At 44.7% G+C, this 23832-nt stretch overlaps 1 protein-coding gene across 1 annotated transcript in view; it reads left to right on the forward strand.

Moving 5' to 3' along the window:
- Window positions 1–219: 219 nt before the first annotated feature.
- LRRC74A (leucine rich repeat containing 74A) overlaps window positions 220–23832 on the forward strand; it is a 42340-nt gene continuing 18727 nt past the window's right edge. Inside the window, exons 1-7 of the mRNA XM_010382701.2 lie at window positions 220–338; window positions 2229–2326; window positions 5099–5271; window positions 9796–9903; window positions 11463–11559; window positions 17931–17980; window positions 18315–18396. Of these exons, the coding sequence (XP_010381003.2) occupies window positions 220–338; window positions 2229–2326; window positions 5099–5271; window positions 9796–9903; window positions 11463–11559; window positions 17931–17980; window positions 18315–18396 (727 nt within the window). The remainder of the gene's footprint in view (window positions 339–2228; window positions 2327–5098; window positions 5272–9795; window positions 9904–11462; window positions 11560–17930; window positions 17981–18314; window positions 18397–23832) is intronic.

Consider the following 23832-nt stretch of genomic DNA (forward strand, 5'->3'; position numbering starts at 1 on the left):
GAGGGCGGGAGGCCTGCTGTTGCCAGGTCCACCACGTGAATCACAATGACTGCATGAGGTCATGGAATGTTGAAGATGAAATGAAAGTGGCTCCTGAGTCACAAAGTCACAGGGTGGTGGGCATCCTTTTGACAGGGCTCCCAGCAACAGAGCAGTCTCACTCTCCCGGATGAGCTGGAGAGGTAGCTACCTCTCCCAGACAGAGTTGGGGTCAAATTCATGCACATCCAATTCCCATCAAAGCCCACTCTTCCCAGGGCTTGCTGGGAGGGAAGGATAACTGCAGGCTCCCCTGGGATGCCCCCTCATGAGAGAAGTTCACAAAGTTTGAGACAGAGGCGAATGGACAGTTGTGCTTCTTAGGGAAGCAGTCAAGAGGTGGCAAGAAGTTGGCAGCTGCCCTCAAGAGGGTCCTGGCACCATGGACAATGACAAGCCTCTTCAGCCTGAGACAGAAGGTGAAAGGGCATCCCATCTCTCACCACTCAGGCCCATCCCCGCTGCATCAGTACAACACCTAGTGATCGCAGGACCCTGAAGCCCACTTCTTTCCTCACCTGGGACCCTCTAGAAGTGGGATGATGTGTTATACTGACTTGGGTTCAGGGCTTGGCAAACAGGAAGAGTTGGCTACAGTGCTATGCTAGAACTACATCATACTGGCTCCAGCCAGCTTTAATTTGTATTGTGTGGGCTGGTTGATACCATATTTATAGTCTGAAATCAGCCACATTGGGAATATTTACACCACATGAATTGGCTAACACTATAAATCAGGATGTTTTTGGTGTTGTTGTTGTTTTTTTTTTTTTCCTGGAGAATCAATTGTTAAATATTTACCAGCATCCTACTGGTTGTATGGAATGCTAAATTGTTTGACAAGGAAATTAAGACTTAGAAATTCATCACTTTTCTAAGGCACTCAGCAGTCTGGCTGCCATGCTGCTGTCTGTCTTCTAACTACCAGGCTACTGCTACCTGCACTGTGTATCCCAGACAGGCTGGGAGATAAATGTTGGAACCTGGGTCTATGGACAAGGATTAAGAAAGAACATGGACTCATTAGGAACGCCACCATCCTAGAATCTGGGTGGTCAAAACTGGCGACCCCTGCCACAAATGCTCAGCCCACCCAATGAGTAGGTTGGCTAAATTCTGACAGGTCATTCAGAGGCATGGTGTGGCTTCTTGAAACTACTGAGTCCTGCTGATGCCCAAGGATTGAGCTCTGGATTTTATGTGTGGGTTCCACAAGCCTATGGCTTATCCCAGGTCAATGGCCCAGAGGTGGTAAAACCACATCTAGCAAGCGCAGAGGACTGGTGTGAGGGAAGCTCTGTTCCCAGTAATGAATACGATTAATTCATCACTATGAATTAATCATAGTAATTCATTTCAACCCAAGGGAGATTTTCAAGCCCCTCCTTCTTCCTGATCACAAATCAATGTTAGATTGGAAGGAAGAGAAGGTAAGTCAAATTCTTACCCATGCCTGGGTATCGGGACTGGCTGAGCTGAAACAAAGACTCTGTTAATGCAAACAGCACCTTCACCCTCTCTCTCCTCCCAGTTTCCCCAAGAAGGGAAGCATCAAAAGAGAACACTTGTGAAGCAAGGGGAGAATGACACTGGTTCCATCTGACAGGGCCAGCCTCAAACTTCCCAGGCCAAGGCTAGCCCAGTCACCCTTCCTTCTCTTGCTCTCTGGAACTGCTCCTGGTCCATTTTACTTTCTATTCGACCTAAGTTGCCACCTGCCCTGCCCTGCCCTGCCCCTTATACTCCCTGGCACCATTTGTGCCTGACAATAAGGAAGCCTGTGTATCGGGACCCAACCTTTCACCTGAAAGAGTACCAGCACACCTCAAAACCCACCCAAACACATAAGAAGGGGAAAGTGTGAGCAAGGAGCTGATCTCCAAGGCAGGCCTCAGACAGGGAAGGGGGCAGGAGAAGCCAGTCTCCAGGGAGCAGAAGGGAGTCGGTTTCACAAGCCCCCATGGACCCAGCAGTTGGAGGCAGCGCTATTGGGGAAGGCAGGTTTGTAGAGTGGACTTGCCTTAGCAGGGCTTGGCACCTTGAGGACCTGGGACTCAGAGGAAGGGAGCAGAGACAGAGGGGTGGTAGCGGCAAGCTTTACTGGAGAGGCCAGCAGGTTTTATTCCTGGCATCAAGGAGATGAGTTCTTTTCTTCCAGATGAGACTGAAACTGAGCTAGTACCACAGAGCAGCGATAAAACGCTCTACTGTGAGGCCGAACCCCCGCCAACTGTAGAAAAAGTGAAACCAGCCCAGGAGAATTCGGAAACAGACCTGGAGATTGAAGGTAAGCATGGGCATTTGGGGGCGGTCAGGGCAGCTTCTCCTCAGAAGCTGGAGAAATCTGGTTTCCAGGAGCTGTCATCTCACTCCTTTCCAGAGTCTGCCCCGTGGATGGCCTGTGGAGAAAATGTGGCAGAAAGGCCTGTGCTTGATTTTGCCTGGAGTCCTCCTCCAGGCTGGCCAGGGACAGCAGCTTCAGCTTCCCACGCTTGTCACCTGCCTCAGGAGCAGTACCCTCACGTCAGCTTGTTAAAAGCTAAATCAATACACAAACAGGGTTTTCTGATCTAAATATTTCCACATGGGGCATCCTATGCAATCTTTGCAATAGTCCTAGAAGGTAGACATCATTGCCCATTTTTAACAGAAGAACTGGGCCTTAAAAGAGATCACAGGCATTGCCCAGGGACAATGGGAGTTTGCCCAGCATATTGGCTGATCCCATGTTTGACTCACTCTGATGGTCCTGCCTTCTGTATTCCATATTCCAGGCCCCTGGAGTGTTTCTATGGCCTATCTTGCATCCCAGTGAGTTTCCCACACTCACCTTAGAGCTCTGGTTTCCCCTACTTTTCTTGATAAATCTAAGCATGCCTGGGTATCGGGACTGGCTGAGTTGAAACAAAGACTCTGTTAATGCAAGCAACACCTCCAGCCTCTCTCTTCCCCCAGTTTCCCCAAGAAGGGAAAATCAAAAGAGAACACTTGTGAAGCAAGGGGACACTGGTTCCATCTGACAGGGCCAGCCTCAAACTTCCCAGGCCAAGGCTAGTCCAGTCACCCTTCCTTTCCTGTGGCCTTGCAGCTGGCTGGTGGGCAGTGATTCACAGGCAGCAGAGATGGAGGAAGGCCAATTCTGCCAAATTAAACTGTGAAGTTCATCTGCATCGAGTCAGTTTATAAACCTCTCCACCATGGTCAACATACAACATACATCTTCACCCTTCCACGCAGACCTCCTCCCCACTGTCCCCCAGGCAGCTTGTTGCTCTTTTTCTAGCTTCTTGTCCACTTCAAGTCTGTTGCTAACGTTGCTTCCAACACCCAACTTCATTCACCTGGTTGGAGGAGGTAGCAAAGGACAACACTGGATGTTTGGCCAAAGGGTCCTGTTTCTATCTCATTCCCCCTACCTCTTCCCCTGACCGCAGCAAGTGCTAACACTGTCTCTAGCTGCCCATAAAACATAACAATAGGGAACACAGCTAGAAAGGGTCAGCATCAAACCCAGCAGAATTAGTCCCAAGGACAAAACTGGGGGTTACCTTCCCTGCTTTGGCCAACAGGAACCTCTAATGGCTGAATTTGGCACCAAAAACTGTCCTGAAGGGAAACTCGGGGCTCAGCAGCCCTGGCTCCTGGTGCCCCTGCTGTGGTTGCTGAGACACTGGGAATGAGCAGGGAGGGCATGGGAAATGGGCCAGCTGGGAGCAGTGCTGGCTGTGAGTCTAGAGAAGAGGGGGAGACGAGCCTGGTTTGCTCACATGCCATGAGCTGTTTTTCTCCACAACAGTGGTTCCCACCTGGAAGCAATTTTGCACCAGGGGACATTGGGCAAACTAGGGGGTGGGGGGTTGCTACTGGCATCTTGTGGTTCCATGCCAGGGACCCTACTAAACACCCTACTATGTACAGGACAGCCCTCAAAACAGAATTATCCAACCCAAAATACCTGCAGTGATGAGGTTGAGAAGTGCTGCTGTACAAGCATCCCAAAGATAAGTCTACTTTGTAGTTGTGCTTGCAAAATCAGCTTCCCTGTAAAGCACTTGTCCTTTTACCAACAAAGTTCCCATTGTCAGCCTTAGATTGTTTGGGCGGGGAGGGTGTTGGCCAAAGGTCCTGGGATCTGAAGGAAAAACAGATGCAGACGTAGAGGCCAGCTGGCTCCAGGAAGCCCTGCCATAGGCTGGACTTGCCTAATAAGGACACAGCTGTGGGGCACCCAGAATCCAGGGAGGCCTGATGCCCAGTGACGATGGGCCAGGCTGGCCTAAAGCCTAAGGAATAAAGGCCTCCAGGGGTTAGAATGGAAAGGTGCAGTCCCTACTTCTGTTAGCTGGTTTTAGCACTGACCAACTGTGTGTTACTTGAGGCTAGGTTTGTCGTCGATAAAGCAAGGACGACAGTCCTTTTTATAAGGAAAATGACATGCAAGCTTTCGAAAGAAGAAAGACCATTCACATGCAAGCATGCTTGTTTCTCGCTGATGTGGAGGTCTTTCCATATTCACTGGTTTGCCATTTTGAGAGGTCCACCCTGTCCTAGTTGGGCTTTTTAAATGTCAGTGCCTCTATTAGTCTTTGGTGAAGCTTTTTTCATGACTCAAAACCTTGTGATAGTGGTGGTGAAATTAAAAGTGAAATGGAGACTCCATCAACCATCAAAAGTCATCTGCTTTTGGCCTTTCAGAATTGTCCAAAGGTGGGCAAGAGGGCTTGGGCCTTCTATGTCCTTGACCAGTCACTGGATGTGGCCAACCTGGGCAGGTGGGGTGAAGCACACTGCTCACTTCTAGGAAAGCTTCTGGCCTAAAACCATGGGCCTCATCTCCTACCCAAAGGAAAACATTCATCTGGGATTTTCTGGAGTTAGAGTCTCCCTCTCCCACCATGGACTGATGTCCCAGACAGGAGCTGGCTTCTTAGCACATATCCACAGGGAGAGATCCTCTGGCAGAGGACAGTCTAGACATGAGTGAATGTGACCTGGGGCTAGAGGGGAGAGAAGGCAAAGGTGGAAGAGAAATCCTATTTCAGCCCATCTTTCTCTGCAGATAATGAGAAATTTTTCACCACTGGACAAAAGGAGCTGTACCTGGAGGCCTGCAAACTGGTGGGTGTAGTGCCTGTCTCCTACTTCATTCGGAACATGGAGGAGTCCTACGTGAACCTCAACCACCACGGCCTGGGCCCCAGGGGTACCAAGGCTATTGCTATAGCCCTGGTGGTGAGCATGCTAACGGGGGCTCATGAAACCTCGTGGAGGTGGATGGTTGGCAGAGTGGTAGGCCCAAGATTCAGAGGGCCCTTCCTATGGAGCCTAAATAGTGACCTTTATGCCCACACTGCCCTGGGCTCTGCTTGGCTGCCAGATGGTTTATTTAGCTCCTGGTAGGAGGCTGCTAGCAACCTGGGCCTTAGAAGTCTATGCTCCTTGCAGAGACTTTGGGGAGAAAAAAATAGAAGTCTATATACTCTTTACTGTTCAGGAAGCAAAGGCACCAGCCTCTGGGGCCAGAAAAGTGACCAGGCCCAATGATCAATGTAAGAGCACCAACAAAATGCCAGCCTGGGTCTCCATTCCAAAGCTCACCTTTGCTATAAATGGGTTTACTACTGACCCATTCCATTCAACGTCTGCCTTGTGCAACATTATAATTCATAAAGACTGTGCTGTAGAATAGATCAAGTTTTCCCACAGAAACAGTGTTATCTCTCAGCTTGGTATGACCAAACAAGGACTTGACCTTGAGTTCATCATGACTTCATATAATTATAACTGACTTACACACAAAACTGACTCCCATCACAGAAAAACAGAAAACCTAACAACTGCATGTCAGCACAACACTGTTGAGTCACTTAGAAAAGTAAACAGAAAATTCCATTATACAACAGCTCAGTAAGGTAGAGAGGTAGATGTGTCTTTAGGGGTGACATTTAAAATTGATAATAGTTAAATTATCCATGGAAAGAATTAACAGAGAAAAATAAAGAGTACTTACAGTACCACCAGGTTCATATGCTCACTTTGCAATAAGGACCAATGCACTGAAACAGCAGAGTTTGCAACAAAGAAAGAGTTTAATGATCACAGGGTGGCCAAGCAAAGAAATGAAAGGAACACTTCCATCCATTTCCCTAAGGAGTTCTGGTCTAGAGTTGTTTGTTTGAGACAGGTTTTCTCTATTGCCCAGTCTGGAATGCAGTGGCATTGTCATGGCTCACTGCAGCTTTGACCTCCTGAGCTTAAGTGATCCTCCTGCGTCCGCCTCTTGATTATCTAGGACCACAGGTGTTCACTACTGCACCCAGCTAATTTTTGTATTTTTAGTAGAGAAGGAGGCTTGCTGTGTTGCCCAGGCTAATCTCAAACTCCTGGGTTCAGGCAATCCACCCACCTCAGCATCCTAAACTGCTGGGATTACAGGCATGAGCCACCGGACCTGGCCTGGCCAACAGTTTTTAAGGGGATCTTGGAGGACAAGGGACTGAAAAATTAGGGTCATTGATTGGTCGGGACAAGGGGGATGAAATCATCAGGAGGTAGCAGCTGCATGCTTTGGTGAGTCAGCTTCTCTTGGGGTCCTTCAGACCAGCTGATGTCAGTATAGTTTCACCAGCATCTCAGATGGAAAACTTAACATTTCACAATGCTTGCGATGTTATCTGTAGAGCAGTGAAAAGGAACTATGATCCTGTGACAGAGTCTATGTGATTCTAGGGCAACAGGCAGCAAACAACTCTGAGGAAGGGGTCAGAGAGCAGCTGACCTCATGACCAATGCTGTGTGTGCTGCAAGCTGGGCTGATTTCCGTTTCTTCCCTCCCTTGTTCCCTGATCAATTTTATAAAGTTTATAGGGACAGTTTCAGGACTGAGAAAGAATTCTTTAAAAATATTATTTATAAAGGATCTGAAAGAAGAAAAAGAGTCAGTAAATTCAATAGAGAATGAGTGACTGAGAGACAGGAGAAGCTACAGAATGGTAGAGACAGCCAAAGACAAGCTGCAGGAAGACTGAGTAGGCCAAGTTCAATGATGCAGACATCTGAGAGAGTGATGAATGAGGAAGGCAATTCTGTGCGTCCATATCTATTCAGTTATGAAATGTATGGTGAGCTCCAAAAAGCCTGGAAATACACTGTCATTGTTGGTTGCTAGAAGGTACAGTAGTCCACCCTTATCCACAGTTTCACTGTCTACAGTTTCAGTTGTTCTTACATTACAATAAGGTATTTTGAGAGAGAACAAGAGAGAGAGATGCCACATCCACATCACTTTTATTTTTTTTTTTTTGAGAGACAGTCTTGCTCTGTCTCCCAGTCTGGAGTGCAGGGTCATGATCTGAGCTCACTGCAACTTCTACCTCCCAGGTTCAAGTGATTCTCTTGCCTCAGCCTCCCGAGTAGGTGGGATTACAGGTGTGCGCCACCACGCCTGGCTAATTTTTTGTATTTTTAGTAGAGACAGGGTTTCACTATGTTGGCCAGGCTGGTCTTGCACTTTTGGCCTCATGTGATCCTCCCCACTTGGCCTCCCAAAGTGCTGGGATTACAGGCATGAGCCATGGTGCCCTGGCAATATTACTTGTATGATAGTATATTTTAATAATTGTTCTATTTTATTATTAGTTATTGTTAACATCTTATTGTGCCTAATTTGTGAATTAAACTTTATCATGGGTAAGTACGTATAGGAAAAAAACATAGTATATTTAGGGTTTGGTACTATCTTCGGTTTCAGGCATTTACCAGCAGTCTTGATGTTTTCCCCCAAGGATAGGGGTGGGCTACTGTAATCATTGTTAGAATGTAAGTTCCTTGTACGATAAGAGGGATAAGCTTGTGTGCTGCTGTTCATTTTGAGTGCCTAGCCCCCAGTTGGCATCGAACGGTGTATTCCTAGAATACATGGTCTTATTTTTCTTCACTTTCCCCAACACACTCATTCTTTCTGAAAAATATAACAGCATTTGCATTTAGCATATGCACTTTAAGAAGTGACAGGAAATGTGAGATTGCACTGTTTTCCGGGGATGGGAAGAAAGGGCGGAGAAAGAACAAAGCCGTCTTGAGATTTGTCAAGGGTGGAAAGGCTGATTAATGAAGCGTTAGGAATGCACCATTACCTCAGGAGCTTTGGGGGAAAAACATGGACAATAATGACATCCTCTCGGGACTTGGACCACTTGTTTCTTAGTAACGGCAGTTTCTGTTTGGGAGGAGTTTCTTCTTCCCCCATTCTGTGTATCATTCATTTGACAAGTAATCATAGTGACATTCTGGTGGACTGAACTTCTATTTGCTCTTTGTACTGATTAACGTTTCACGTATTTGTGTTTCCCTGGCTTAGATTAGGAGCAGCCTAATAGCAGGGATAGTATTTCATCCTTGCGTGTATCCCTTGACGGCCCATTACCGTGCCCTTGTATGTGGGGGCAGCAGGTGGGGTGAGAATGGGAATGTTCTCTGTTAATCCTTGTTTCACCAGCAGTGAACACAGAGAGTGACAAATAGACACTGGCCTGTGTGGAATAAACGTGGATGGATTTGAGGACTGGGCCTCCTGCTTCCCCCTAGAATGTGCTGGTCGCCAGTATGAATCTGGCAGTGGTGATTCAACTGATGTTTCTAGACACTGCTAAATATAACCTAGACTGGGAGGCCCCCTGAGCCATCTCCCTCGCCTTTGAGCACAACTCAAGGCAATTGAATTTTGCCCAGCCCCTCACAGAAATGCAGACTAGTGGCCAGGCGCGGTGGCTCATGCCTGTAATCCCACCTCTTTGGGAGGCCAAGGTGGGTGGATCACTTGAGGTCAGGAGTTCAAGACGAGCCTGGCGAACATGGTGAAACCTCGTCTCTACTAAAAAAATACAAAAATTAGCCAAGTGTGGTGGTGGGCACCTGTAATCCCAGCTACTCAGGAAGCTGAGGCAGGGAGGATTGCTTGAACCCGGGAAGCAGAGGTTGCAGTGAGCCGAGATCGTGCCACTGCACTCCATCCTGGGCGACAGAGAAATTACTCCGTTTCAAAAAATAAAAGAAATGCGACTAGTTTGGATCTAGATATTCACCAGACTTATATGTCCAATTCCTTCCAAACGGACTTCAGGTCACCTCCTATTAAAAAGTGTACCAGAGCCAGGTGTGGTGGCTCACGCCTGTAATTCCAGCTACTTGGGAGGCTAAGGCAGGAGGCTCACTTGAGCCCATGGGTTTGAGATCAGCCTGGGCAACATAGACCCCATCTCAAAAAATAACAATTAACAAATAAATAAATACGAATTTAAAAGAGTGTACCAGATAAGACTTAAGCCTAAATTAGAAGAAAGGCCTCTGAAGAAAACAAAATCAATGCTTTAAAGGACCTCCTTGCAAGAATCTTTATGTTTAAATATCCTTATTCAATGTATCAAGTTTTCCTGAATCTTGGAGTAGGTCACAGTTCTTTCTCCTTAGGGCTCAATAGTTCAAATCTGTTTAGCTCATCCTTGTGCCTCCGACTTGTCAGGGTTTTAATTGCTTTCAGGATCCTTTTCTAAATTCTCCCAGAATCAGCGTATTGTCCTAGCAAAACTCTATGGGTTGGTTCGGCCGCTGTTCTGGTCTCCTCACCCTTGCCAGGCCTTCAGAATTCCTAGCCTGCATCTCCATGCCCACTCACATGGCTGGCCCAGGGCGAGCAGAGAACTGACTGGGTCACCAACCGCTTCTGTCTCTCTCTCCCTCCCCTTGTGCTGGCTGAAGTCCAACACGGCTGTTACCAAACTGGAGCTGGAAGACAATTGCATCATGGAGGAGGGCGTCTTGAGCCTGGTGGAGATGCTACAAGAGAACTACTACCTCCAGGAGATGGTACTGTGCCCCGCTGTGCTGGCTCCTACCATCATCCCTGGGGATTCACAACTCACTGGAGACAAGCCGGAGGCCCTGCCGGCCCCTGCCCTTCCCACGTGACTTCTTGGAGGAGGGTCACACGTGACAGGCTGTGTTTCCTATGGCTGTAGAAAATCCTAAGAAACAATTTATGGCCGGGCATGGTGGCTCACACCTGCAATCCCAGCACTTTGGGAGGCCGAGGCGGGTGGATCACCTGAGGTCAGGAGTTCGAGCCCAGCCTGGCCAATATAGTGAAACCCCGTCTCTACTAAAAGTACAAAAATTAGCCAGGCGTGGTAGGTGGGCACCTGTAATCCCAGCTACTCAGGAGGCTGAATCAGGAGAATGGCTTGAATCCAGCAGGTGGAGGTTGCAGTGAGCCGAGATTGTGCCACTGCACTCCAGCCTGGGCAACAAGAGTGAGACTCCATTTCAAAAAAAAAAAAAAGAAAGAAAGAAAGAAAAAAGAACCCATTTCTGTCTGGAACTTAGAAGCCCTTAAAAATGATAAATGTGGCCAGGCATGGTGGCTCACGCCTGTAATGCCAACACTTTGGGAAGGCAAGGCGGGCAGATCACCTGAGGTCAGGAGTTCGAGACCAGCCTGGCCAACATGGTGGAACCCCCGCCTCTACTAAAAATATAAAAAGTTAGCTGTGCATGGTGGTGTGCACCTGTAATCCCAGCTACTCGGAGGCTGAGGCAGGAGAATTGCTTGAACCCCAGAGGCAGAGGTTGCAGTTAGCTGAGATGACGCCACTGCACTCCAGCCTAGGTGACAGAGTGAGACTCTGTTTCAAAAAAAAAAAATTGATAAATGTAGCTCTGCACAGGTGCCTTAAAGTGAACTTTCTTAAAGAAAGTAAAGACATGAAATAATTTCATGAAAGACAATGTGCCTAGAGATGGCTGGTGGTGATGGTTACTCAACGGGAATATGCTTAATACCACAGCACTGGACACTGAAAAATGGCAAAGATGGTAAATCATGTTATGCTTATTTTACCATCTTAAAAAGAAATGCAAAGAAAAGGGGGAGACAACCAATTAAGACCATAATGGCCACTTTACATAAAGTCCTTCCCACTAGCTTAAAAGGACAATTCATACTTCCCGAATCAATGAGTGAAATTTACAATAATTCTGCACTCTGAACTCAATTTTCACTGTTTCACTGCCAAGCTCTCCACATGAAGCTGTTCTGGGTTTTAACACAAAGAAACAAAATAGCGTGCTTATCTGAAGCACCAAGGCTATATTGGGAAAATAGGGAGTCCTTGAAACCAACTTCAAAACACTGAGACCAGCCTAGCCCACGGGTCCCACAGGGAGGCCCTGGAAAAGCCGGCTCTAGAGCCTGGTTTCCTATTGCCCTTCTCTTCGTCCTTGGCACCACCCTATTCCTCCTAAATCCTTCCCCATCCCAACCCGACGCCCTCAGCACAGGACTCAAGTAAACCACAAAAGACATCATTTGTTCATAAGGGCCCTTTGGTGAGCTTTTTTACATACCAAAGTATTTTCTTGCCTTTTAGAATATTTCCAACAATCACCTTGGTTTGGAGGGGGCCAGAATCATCTCAGATTTCTTCGAGAGAAATAGTTCTTCCATCTGGAACCTTGAGCTTTCAGGTGAGCACGTGGAAAGGAAGGGAGAAGGCGCTGGGAATCAGAGGAAGGGAAGAGGGGAAAAACAGATAATTCAATGTCTCTTTGAACCAGACCATGTTCTTCTAGTCTTGGAGACCAGAATACTGCATCTATGCCTGTTAAACCCTCCCAGTCACACTCCTCTAGCCCCCGCCATTTATCATCCATATCTGACATTACAGATGATATATAAACAATAATTTATCATATACTTTACCACCCAAACTGAATAGGGCACTATTAATTAACTGGAACCACAAGCAAACCGAGATATCTTGCACCCAATCATAAACTATGTTTAATATGATTAAGAACATAAAATAAAATCATAAAAGAACAAATCACTTAAAAAAAAATACCTCGGCCGGGCGCGGTGGCTCAAGCCTGTAATCCCAGCACTTTGGGAGGCCGAGACGGGCGGATCACGAGGTCAGGAGATCGAGACCATCCTGGCTAACACGGTGAAACCCCGTCTCTACTAAAAATACAAAAACTAGCTGGGCGAAGGTGGCGGGCGCCTGTAGTCCCAGCTACTGGGGAGGCTGAGGCAGGAGAATGGCGTAAACTCGGGAGGCGGAGCTTGCAGTGAGCTGAGATCTGGCCACTGCACTCCAGTCCGGGCGACAGAGCGAGACTCCGCCTCAAAAAAAAAAAAAAAAAAAAAAATACCTCTCCTCCTCTCCACACCAAGAGTTTCTTACAATGAAAAATTTATAATCACTGATATTAAAGGCTCAACAAATAAATTCAATGGCACATTAGTTACGAGTGAGTAGAATTAGTGGAAAACATTTTACCTTTGCAGCATAGAAAGACAAAGACATAGAGAATATAAAAGATAAAAGAATTAAAAGAATGAGTAGTTTCCAGATGGAGAAGAAATGAATGAGCAGCAATATTGAACAAATAACAGCTAACATATTCCCTAAATTGATAAATTTGCAGATACACGAATTCAAGTAACTCCTAAGAAAGATATATAAAAAGGAATCTACACTGGAGTATATCTCTGAAAAACCCTTAAGATACAGAGAAGATATGAAGAGTGTCTAGGGAAAAAATACAGAAATAAAGTTTGTGTATTTTTCTTTATAAAGATGGAGTCTTGCTATGTTGTCCAGGCTAGTCTTAAACTCCTGGGCTCGAGCAATCCTCCCACCTCAGCCTCCCAAAGTGGTGGGATTACAGGCAAAAGCCACCTTGCCCAGACTTAGTTTGTGTATTTTTAACATAAATGTTATTACAGGTCAGTTATTATTCTCCAATTTCTCTTGTTTTCCACTAAATATATCCTGGATTTCTTTCTATGGCAAAACAAATAGATTTATCTAATTCTCTTGAACTGCTGGCTAGTATTCTGAATTATGGACATAGTACAGTTTATTTAACACTCCCCTATCTGGGAGAAAAGAGATTAAAGTCATTTCTAATTTTGCCTTCAAGTAATGTTTTAAAGGACTTTCTTGTTCATGCATCTTTTAGGCACATGTTCTTGTATTTCTAGATAGACACCCAGGAGCACAATTACTGAATATAAAGATGTATCCATTTTTGTGAACTTAACAATTGATTTCCAAATTTCCCTTTAAAAAGACTGCCAGGTTATAATTCTACCAATGAACTGTTGCCTATACCATCCCCAGAAGGGAAATAGCAAGCTATTTGTGAATCAAAATGGTTAAGTGTGTGGGTGTAGAAGTCACAGTGCTTGGGTTCAAATCCCAGCTTTGACACTGGGCAAGTTTTTTAACCATTTTGTGCCTCATTTTCTCATTCATAAACTAAAGATAATTATATTACCTCAGATGGTTATTGTGAGGATTAAGTGAATTAAAATCTAAAACTCCCAGAACTATACCTAGTACATAAGTATTCGATGTGTTCCTCGCTATTATTTTCTTTGTTACTGTTACACATTCTATTACTATTGAAATAGAACACCTTTTGAGATGCTCACTTCCACTTCTATTTTCTCTTCTGTGAAATGTCAGTTGTTGCATGGGGTTTATAGTATGACTAAGTTTTAGCCATTCTTCATAAACTATAGGTAATCATACTTGAATGTTAGAATGTTAGATAAGGCTATATTTATGGTACTTTCTTTTTTTTTCCTTTTTTTTTTTTTTTTTTTGAGACAGTCTTGCTCTGTCACCAGGCTGGAGTGCAGTGGCTCGATCTCGACTCACTGCAACCCCCGCCTCCTGGGTTCAAGCAATTCTCCTGCCTCAGCCTCCTGAGTGGCTGGGACTAGCATGCCACCATGCCCGGCTAATTATTGTAGTTTTAATAGAGACAGGGTTTCACCATGTTGGACAGGATGGTCTCGATCGCTTGACCTCATGATCTGCCCGCCTCAGCCTCCCAAAATGCTGGAATTACAGGCATGAGACACCGTGCCCAGCCTGTTTATGGTACTTTCTTGTAGCAAAGTTTATGTCTTTTATTGATGTCAAGTTTTATAGTCTTTTTCCTTTATGGATTTAATTTTTGTAGTCTTGCTTTAAAACTCTTTCCCAAAGTTTAAAAAAATATTTTCCTGAACCAGCAGTGGTGGCATGCACTGATAGTCCCATTTACTCAGGAGGCTGAGGTGGGAGAATTGCTTGAGCCCAGGACTGGCTCCCCTGGGCAACATAGTAAGACCTATCTGTGAAAAAGAAAAACAAAACAAAATTAGGTAACAATATTTTCCTTTATTTTCTTCAATTTTTGTTTTTGTTGTTGTTTCTACTCTTAGCTCTCTAATATATCTAATACTTGTTTGTGCATGGCATGAGGTAGAAATCAGATGTTTTATTTCCAAAACTGATAGCCAGGTACTCCAGCATCTCAATGTCATAATTCATCCTTTTATGATTAATTTAAAATATCATCTTTATCATGTATTAAACTCCCATTATAAATATAGGTTTCCTTCTAGATTCTCTATTTCATTTCATTAATCTATTTATGTATTTCCATGTCAACACTGCATTGTCTTAATATTTGTTTAGAATATTAAAATTATAATTACCACACATTATAACATAAGATGTTGTGACTAATACAAAAAAAGATGATGTACTGTTTAATATATGTTATAAAATCTTATAATAAATATTTTTTGTTTGTTTTTGTTTTTGAGATGGAGTCTCCCTCTGTCACCCAGGCTGGAGCGCAGTGGTGCCATCTCAGCTCGTTACAACCTCTGCCTCCTGGGTTCAAGTGATTTTCCTGTCTCAGCATTCCGGGTAGCTGGGATTACATGTGGCTGCTGCCATGCCCAGCTAATTTTTGTATTTTTAGTAGAGACAGAGTTTTGTCATGTTGGCCAGGCTGGTCTCAAAGTCCTGACCTCAAGTGATCCACCTGCCTCGGCCTCCCAAAGTGCTGGGATTACAGGCATGAGCCACTGTGCCCAGCCAATAAATATGTTTTGTATGTGAGTGAGCATACCTTTTTTCAAAGTAATCATCTTGAATCTTTTTTTCAAAATAGTTCTGCAATATTGGCTATTAGTATTGTAAGTAATAGTAATCTTGGCTATTCTTGCACAGTTTCTCCTCCAGGTGAATTTGAGAATCATTTTGTCAAGTTCTATTTAAGAAAAAAATAAAAAGAAGAAAAAAACACCTGTTGGGGTTTTGGTTGGGGTTCCATTTAATATTCTAGATTAATTTATGAAAGAACTGACATATTCGCAATATTGAGTCTCCTCATTTATGAACATGGTTTATCTCTACTCCTTCAGGTCTTTATATATATACATTTTTTTTTTCTTTTTCTTTCTTTTTTTTTTTTTTTTTTTGAGAAGGAGTTTCACTCTTGTTTCCCAGGCTGGAGTGCAATGGTGCGATCTTGGCTCACCACAATCTCTGCTTCCTGGTTTCAAGTGATTCTCCTGCCTCAGCCTCCCAAGTAACTGGGATTACAGGTGTGAGCCACCGTGGCCAGCCCCAGGTCTTTTTATATTCTTGAGTAAAGTTTTAGTTTCTTCTATTATAAGCCTTACATTATTTATATTAGGGTTTATTTCTAGGTCTTCTATTATTTTATCTTATGTGAACAGAATGTTTTTTTCTATCACATTTTCTAATTGGTCATTACTGGTGTGTCTGAAAGCTATTAATTTTTATACATTGATTCCATATCCAGTCACTTTATTAAATTATCTTATGAGTTCTAACATTTTGTTAGTTAATTTTACAGAATTATTTAGATAGGTGACTATATCTGCAAATAATGATATTTTTTTCTTTTCCAATATTTATATCTCCTAATTATTTTTCTGGTTGCATTGGCTAAGACCCCTAACATAATGTGTTAACATAGTACAGAAAGCTCTTTATAAAAATACAAATTGCCCAGTCCTATCCCAGTCTGGTGAAATCAGAATCTTTAGCAGGAGAAATCTTGGAATCTGTGTTTTTTCAAATTTCACAAATAATTCTTTTACAACCAGCTCTGTACTATCTGTAACCACTGATTTAAACACAAGAATTTGAATAACTAATCACCTAGTTTTATGCATTGACTAGCTTATTATCTCACTTTATTGGACCGTTAACAGACACAGCCAAACAAGTATTTGTGTTCCAGTGAATGCATTCATTCATTCATTCGTTCACTCACTTTATTAAGGACCTGTTATGTGCCAAGCACTATGTAGATGGTAAAGATACAAAGCTTATTGAGGGTTCAAAGGAGGAAATTTGGGAATAAGGCTCTATGTCGTGTACTTCCCAGAAATCACCAGTGTCTTACATTGCTTAGCAGGGCCACAACTCGGGTAGAGTGAGTGAGCCACTTGCGTTGGTCACAAACGTAAGGAGTGCCAAAATATCATGATGAGCAAAATATCAAGACATTAAATAAAAACAGCATCCAACAGGTATAGAATGGACTGAGGTGAATAAGGTCTAGTCACGTGTGTGCAGTGTCGGATTCTGTCTCTATTTAAAATTATAAACACACCGGGCATGAAGCCCAGCACTTTAGGAGGCTGAGGTGGACAGGCACGAGGTCAGGAGTTTGAGACCAGCCTGACCAACATGATGAAACCATGTCTCTACTAAAAATACAAAAATTAGCCGGGCGTGGTGTCACACACCTGTAATCCCAGCTACTCAGGAGGCTGAGGCAGGAGAATTGCTTGAACCCAGGAGATGGAGGTTGCAGTGAGCCAAGATCATGCCACTGCACTTCAGCCTGGGTGACAGAGCGAGACTCTATAAAAAATAAATAAATAAAAATTTAAAAATTAAAATAAAAAAACACTTGTTATATATAGATGATTTTGGACTAATTTTGATTTTTTTAGTGTATTAGGATATTCTTCTTCTTGATCACTGAATTTTTAGGTACCCCTTAAATTTTGCACCCATGGCAAGTGTCTCACTCACAAGTGTCCCAGTCCTGCTGCTTGAACTTAGATGAGCATTTTTAGGATGTTACAGACTCTAGGCACTAGACTGGGGGTTGATGTTGCTAATGAATGCACAGGGTATGCTACCAACTCCTGGAATTTCATGGCAGAGAGAAAAGGCAATGTTAAAGGAGACAGTAAACAGTTGCCTTGTTCTCTTTTGTCCACATAATACTTGCTTTAAGTCCCCTTCCCTCCTCTCCCCTCCCCTCCCCTCCCCTCCCTTCCCTTCTCTTCCTTTCCTTTCCTTTCTTACTTGATTTTATTATTTTATTTTATTTTTGAGATGAAGTCTTGCTCTGTCACCCAGGCTAGAGTGCAGTGGTGTGATCTCAGCTCACTGCAATTTCCACCTCCCAGGTTCAAGCATTTCTCATGCCTCAGTCTCCTGAGTAGCTGAGACCACAGGCATGCACCATCTTGCCTAATTTTTTGTATTCTTAGTAGAGACAGGGTTTTCCATGTTGGCCAGACTGGTCTCGAACTCCTGACCTCAGGTGATCCACCCACCTTGGCCTGTAAACGTTCTGGGATTAGAGGCATGAGCCACCATGCCCAGGCTCCTTTTCTTTTTTTTTTTTTTTTTTTTTTTCCAGACAGGATCTTGGTCTGTCACCCAGGCTGGAGTGCAGTGGCACCGACATAGCTCACTGCAGCCTCGACCTCCTAGGTTCAAGTGATCCTCCCACCTCTGCCTCCAAAGTATCTGGGACCACAGGTTCATGCCACCATGCCTGGCTAATTTTTTAAAAAATTCTTTGTAGAGACAAGGACTCACTATGTTGCCCAGGCTGGTCTCAAACTCCTGGGCTCAAGGGATCCTCCCACCTCCGCCTCCCAAAGTTTCTCTGTCTGATTGTTCTAAAGGGAAATGGACTGGGAGGGGCAGGGGGTGGGAGAGGCCATGGTGAACTAGCAGTGCATCGCTGACACACCACCCTCACTACAGGAAATGACTTCAAGGAAGAATCCGCAGCACCGCTCTGCCAAGCCCTGTCGGTAAGAGGCAGGGAGTGCAGCCAAGCCACGTGGGTGATGTCCCTGGGAGATCTGGGCAACCTGGGGCTGCTATGGGCACAGTGACCTGAGGCTACTTTCACATGTTAGGGACTGGGGAGTGTTTAGACCCTGCCAACCCCAGCAAAAGCCGCAGCAAATGGTAGAGCTGTTTATATGGCACTAAGTTCTCCCAGTACAGTCCAAAAAAAATGCCTAAGATAACGTCTTCACCTAAGTTTTGGTACATGAGAGCCCTGCCATCACACTGCCCTAAGTAAGATATTTGCAATCAGAAGACAAAAAATCTTTCTCTTTCCCCTGTTTGTTTCTGTAGACCAATTACCGAATTAAGAAGCTGGATCTCAGTCACAACCAATTCTCTGATATAGGAGGGGAGCAACTGGGCCAAATGCTGGGTGAGTCTCCCTGGAGGAAGGGACAGCAAAGGGGAGGGATAGGGAGGATTACTTGGCAGAGCTGAATCTCCCTTTTTAACATTATTTTTAAATGTTGTGATTATAAAAGTGATGTAAACCATGCCCAAAATATATTCAGAATTGGCTCGGTGCAGTGGCTTATGCCTGTAATCCCAGAACTTTGGGAGCCTGAGGCAGAAGGATTGCTTGAGCCCAGGAGTTCAAGACCAGCCTGGGCAACATAGGGAGACCCCTGTCTCTTTAAAATATCAAAAAATTAGCCAGGTATGGTGGTGCACACCTGTAGTCCCAGCTACCTGGAAGGCTGAGGTGGGAGGATCCTTTGAACCTAGAAAGTCGAGGCTGCAGTGAGCTATAATCATGCCACTCCACTCCAGCCTTGGCAACAGACACCCTGTCTCAAAAGAAGGAGAGGGAGAGGGAGTTGGAGAAGGAGAGGGAGAGGAAGAGGGAGAGGGAGAGGGAGAGGAAGTGGGAGAGGGAGAGGGAGAGGGAGAGTGAGGGAGACAGGGAGGGGGAGGGGGACAGGAAGGGGGAGGGGAAGAAGCAGCAGCAGCAAACACCTGAACATGGGAAGCAAAACTTTACAACGATTAGAAGAACATAGAAACAACTAACAACTGGCTGATCTCAGGAAGGCTAATGACTGTTAAGTAAGGCCCAGTAAGCGTAAACGGTCCAAAAGCAATTGAAAAGTATCTTTTGGGTACTATGCTTATTACCTGGGTGATGAAATGATCAGTACACCAAACCCCTGAGACATGCAATTTACCTATATAACAAACCAGCACATGTACACCTGAATCTAAAAGTTTTAAAAATTCCCATATTTGACAACAATACATTTGAAACATGCATATCATAAAAAGACACATAACCATGAACAACCTTAAAAGACAAGCAACAGGCCGGACGTAGTGGCTCATGCCTGTAATCCCAGCACTTTGGGAGGCCAAGGTGGGTGGATCACAAGGTCAAGATATCAAGACCATCCCGGCCAACATGGTGAAACCCTATCTCTACTAAAAACACAAAATTAGCCAAATGTGGTGGTGTGTGCCTGTAGTCCCAGCTACTCGGGAGGCGAGGTAGGAGAATTGCCTGAACCCAACAGGTGGAGGTTGCAGTGAGTCGAGATCGTGCCACTGTACTCCAGCCTGGGCAACAGAAGGAGACTCCGTCTCAAAAACAAAAACAAAAGACAAGCAACAGACAGGGGGTAGACATTTGCAGCATTTGTAGAGTACAAAAATTAGTATTCAGAATGTTGATAAAAGATCCTTAGCTCAATTAGACAATGGTAAATAGCCTCAATAGAGCAATGGTCAAGGCAAATGCCTTGAAAGTCGAGTGCCCAAATCTCTTTACTAATTAGAGAAATGAAAGGTTCTCCTTGTCATCTATTAAAGCTGTGAAAGTTGAAAGCCAGTGAATGTCAAAGGCTGCGGACAACCGAGCAAAATAAGAATACTTCTAAGCTGCCGGGCACTTTTGAGAACAACTTGACAATCCTGGGTAAATTTGAAAATGTGTCTATTCTCTGATGCAGAAATTCCCTCCCATCAAGGGGAATTGTCTCAGAGAAGCTGTCACACATACACAGAGAAATGTGTGAGGAGGTTATTACAGCATCGTCATAAAAGAGAAAAAAAAATAGTAACAACCTAAATAGTCATCCCCAGGCAAATGAGTAGAAAAAAGGAAGTTGTCACAGGAGTCTAAGCAAGACAGGAAAAGAGCTTGAGCTCAGGGAGGAGGTGGGGATAGAGAAGAGTGAATGAATTAAGAATATATTTTGGGGGTAAAGCCAAAAGGACTTGCTGATGTGAAGAATGGGGGAAAGAGAGAGAGATAGACTCATGGTCATTTTGCTTCAGCTATTGGTTGGATGACGGTGTTGTTTACATGGATGGAGACAACTCAGGGAGTAACAGAGACAGGAGGGACAGGAGATAGGAGCCCCGTTTTCCATTTTGGCTACGTGATGTTTGCAGTGGCCATTTGACACCTACATAGAGAAGTCAGGTAGATGGTTCGCTGTATGAGTTTAGAGCTTGGTGAAGAGATCAGGGCTGAAGATACACATTTGTGGGTCATAGGTATATAGATGTATTTAAAACCATGAGGCAAGATGAGGTCATCTAGGCAGGGAGTGTAGACAGAGAGTTGAGTAGGTGGCCATCGAACTGACCTTTGGGTCACTCCAACATTTTTAGGTTTCACAGAGGAGGAAGAGGAGTCTGAGGAGTGGTCAGTCAAATAGGAGGGATACCAGAAAAGTGAGATGGCAGGAGCCAAGGAAGGGAGCAGTTCAGGAAGAAGGCCGGCAGTTGCATCAAATGCTGTTGAGAGGTCAAATAAGACAAGGATAAAATAGTGACCATGCCACTTGGCAGCATGGAGAGTTAGTGGCTTTGAAAGTACTATTTTAACTATTCACAGTAACAAAGACATGGAATCAACCTAAATGCCCATCAGTGGTAGACTGGATTTAAAAAAAAAAAATGTGGTGCATATACACCATGGAATACAATGCAGTTACAAAAAAAAAAAAAAAAAACAGTGAAATCATGTTCTTGGCAGGAACAGGGATGGAGCTGGAGGCCATTATCCTTAGCAAACTAATGTAAGAACAGAAAACCAAATACCACCTGTTCTCAATTATAAGTGGGAGCTAAATGATGAGAACACACGAACACAGAGAGGGGAACAGACACTGGGGACTAACTGAGGGTGGAGGGAGGGAGGAGGGAGAGGAACGGGAAAAACAATGAGTACTAGGCTTAATACTTGGGTGATGAAATAATCTGTGCAACAAACCCTGTGACACAAGTTTACCTATATAACAAACCTGCACATGTACCCCTGAACTTAAAATTAAAAAAAAAAGAGGAAGTGCTGTTTTAGCGGAGTGGGTGAGTATGGAAACCCAACTGGAGGAGGTTGAGTTGAAAATGGAGGCCTGGCACAGTGGCTCATGCCTGTAATCCCAGTGCTTTGGGAGGCTAAGATGGGAAGCCAGGAGCTCAATACCAGCTTGGGCAACATAGTGAGACCCTCTCACTACAAAAAATTCAAAAATTAGGCCGGGCACAGTGTCTCACACCTGTAATCCCAGCAGTTTGGGAGGCTGAGGCAGGTGGATCACCTGAGGTCAGGAGTTCAAGACCAGCCTGGCCTTGAGGCAGAGGTTGCAGTGAGACGAGATCCTGCTGAAGCCTGGGTGACAGAGTGAGACTTCATCTAAAAAAAAAAAAAAATCAAAAATTAGCTGGGCATGGTGGCACATGCCTATAGTCCCAGCTACTTGGGAGGCTGAGGTGGGAGAATTGCTTGAGCCCAGGAGTTAGAGGTTATAGTGAGCTGTGATCATGCCACTGTACTCCAGCCTGAGCAACAGAGTGAGACCCTGTCCTCTAAAAATAGAAAATAGGATGCAAAGCAAAAAGAACACTATAGGCAACTGCAGAAGTTCTGCTGGGAAAGTTGGAACAGAAAGAGGGGGCAGGAGCCAAGGGAGACATAGAGTCCAAGGAGGGTTCTTAAGGATGGAAAATGCTGAGAGGAAGAAAGAAAAAACTGATGTTACAGAAGAAGAAGGAGGTAATTACAGGAGCAAAGTCCATGAGAAGGCTGCAGGCAATGGAGTCCAGAACAGAAGTGCAGAGCTCGCCAGCCTGAGAGAGCAGGAGGGACAGTTCATTCATGGAAAAACAGACGAGGAAAGGATGGTGCAGGTGCAGGTAAGTGGATAGATTTCATGGTGGCATTTGAAGCCTGTCATTGCTGCTATTTTCTCAGTGAAGTAGGAGGCAAGATCTTCAGCTGAAAGTTCAGTTCACATCACTAGGGTTGATGCGAGGGCAGGAGGTATAAAATACCGTGTAGGAGGGAGGAGCAACATGTAATGGAAGCACCTTTCCATGTGGGGCAGTTTGAGTCTCTGTCTGAAAGCTGAGGTCATAAATTTAACGTGAGACAGACTGTGCTCTCTTTTTTGTTTTTGACACGGAGTCTCACTCTGTCGCCCAGGCTGGGTGGAATGCAGTGGCACGATCTTGGCTCACTGCAGCCTCTGCCTCCCGGGTTCAAGCAATTCTCATCCCTCAACCTCCTGAGTAGCTGGGATTATACACCCAAGCCATCACGCCCAGCTAATTATTTTGTATTTTTGGTAGAGATGGGTTTTCACCATGTTGGCCAGGCTGGTCTCCAACTCCTGGCCTCAAGTGATCCACCCTCCTTGGCCTCTCAAAGTGCTGGGATTACAGACGTGAGCCACTGTGCCCGGCCTGTGCCCTCTTTTAAAATGGTTATAATCGTACTGCAAATGCAGCTTTTAAAAACATTTACTATTGCTGGGTGCGGTAGCTCATGCCTGTAATCCCAACACTTTCGGAGACTGAGGCGGGTGGACCACCTGAGGTCAGGAGTTCAAGACCAGCCTGGCCAATATGGTGAAATCCTGTCTCTACTAAAAATACAAAAAAATTAGCTGGACGTGGACTTGGGTGTATAATTCCAGCTACTCGAGAGGGTGAGTAGCTTGAACCTGGGAGGCGGAGGTTGCGGTGAGCAGAGATCGCGCCATTGCACTCCAGCCTGGGCAACAACAGCGAAATTCCGTCTCAAAAATAAAAAAAAATAAAAAACAAAAAATTAAAAAAAAAAAACACTTATTATTTGAAGTGATTGCTATGTGACAGGCATCATGTTGGGCATTTTACATCGATCCTCATAAAAACTCTATATAGGTTGATTTATCCATTGTACAGATAAGGAAACAAATGTAAAGGAAGGATAAGTAACCTGCCTGAAATCACACATGTAGTAAGTGGTGAGATCAGAATTACAATCTAACATGTGTGGCCATTTGAGTGATGCGGGTGTGTAAGGTGTGGCTTAAATGAGGGAACTGGAGAGAAGAGGAAATAAGGGTAAGAAGAGAGTGAGGGAGAAAGGAGAGGTGGTAATGAAGACAGGAGAAAGTTTGTTCCCAAAATTATATAAGGTGTTGTGCACTTTTTACTAAAAATTCACACTGAGGGTTGACACAAAGAGAAGCATGATCAGAACATAGTGCACTGTTCATAAAAAATAAGAAATAGGCCAGCTGCAGTGGCTCATGCCTGTAATCCCAGCACTTTGGGAGGCCGAGGTGGGTGGATCACCTGGGGTGAGGAGTTCCAGACCAGCCTGGCCAACATGATGAAACCCTGTCTCTACTAAAAATACAAAAAATTAGCTGGGCGTGGTGGCAGGCACCTATAATCCCAGCTACCCGGGAGGCTGAAGCAGGAGAATCACTTGAACCCAGGAGGTGGAGGTTGCAGTGAGCCGAGATTGTGCCATTGCACTCCAGCCTGGCAACAAGAGCAAAACTCTGTCTCAAAAAAAAAAAAAAAAAAAGAAAGA

The sequence above is a fragment of the Rhinopithecus roxellana genome, chromosome 5, assembly GCF_007565055.1.
Source record: "Rhinopithecus roxellana isolate Shanxi Qingling chromosome 5, ASM756505v1, whole genome shotgun sequence".
NCBI classification, from domain to species: domain Eukaryota; kingdom Metazoa; phylum Chordata; class Mammalia; order Primates; family Cercopithecidae; genus Rhinopithecus; species Rhinopithecus roxellana.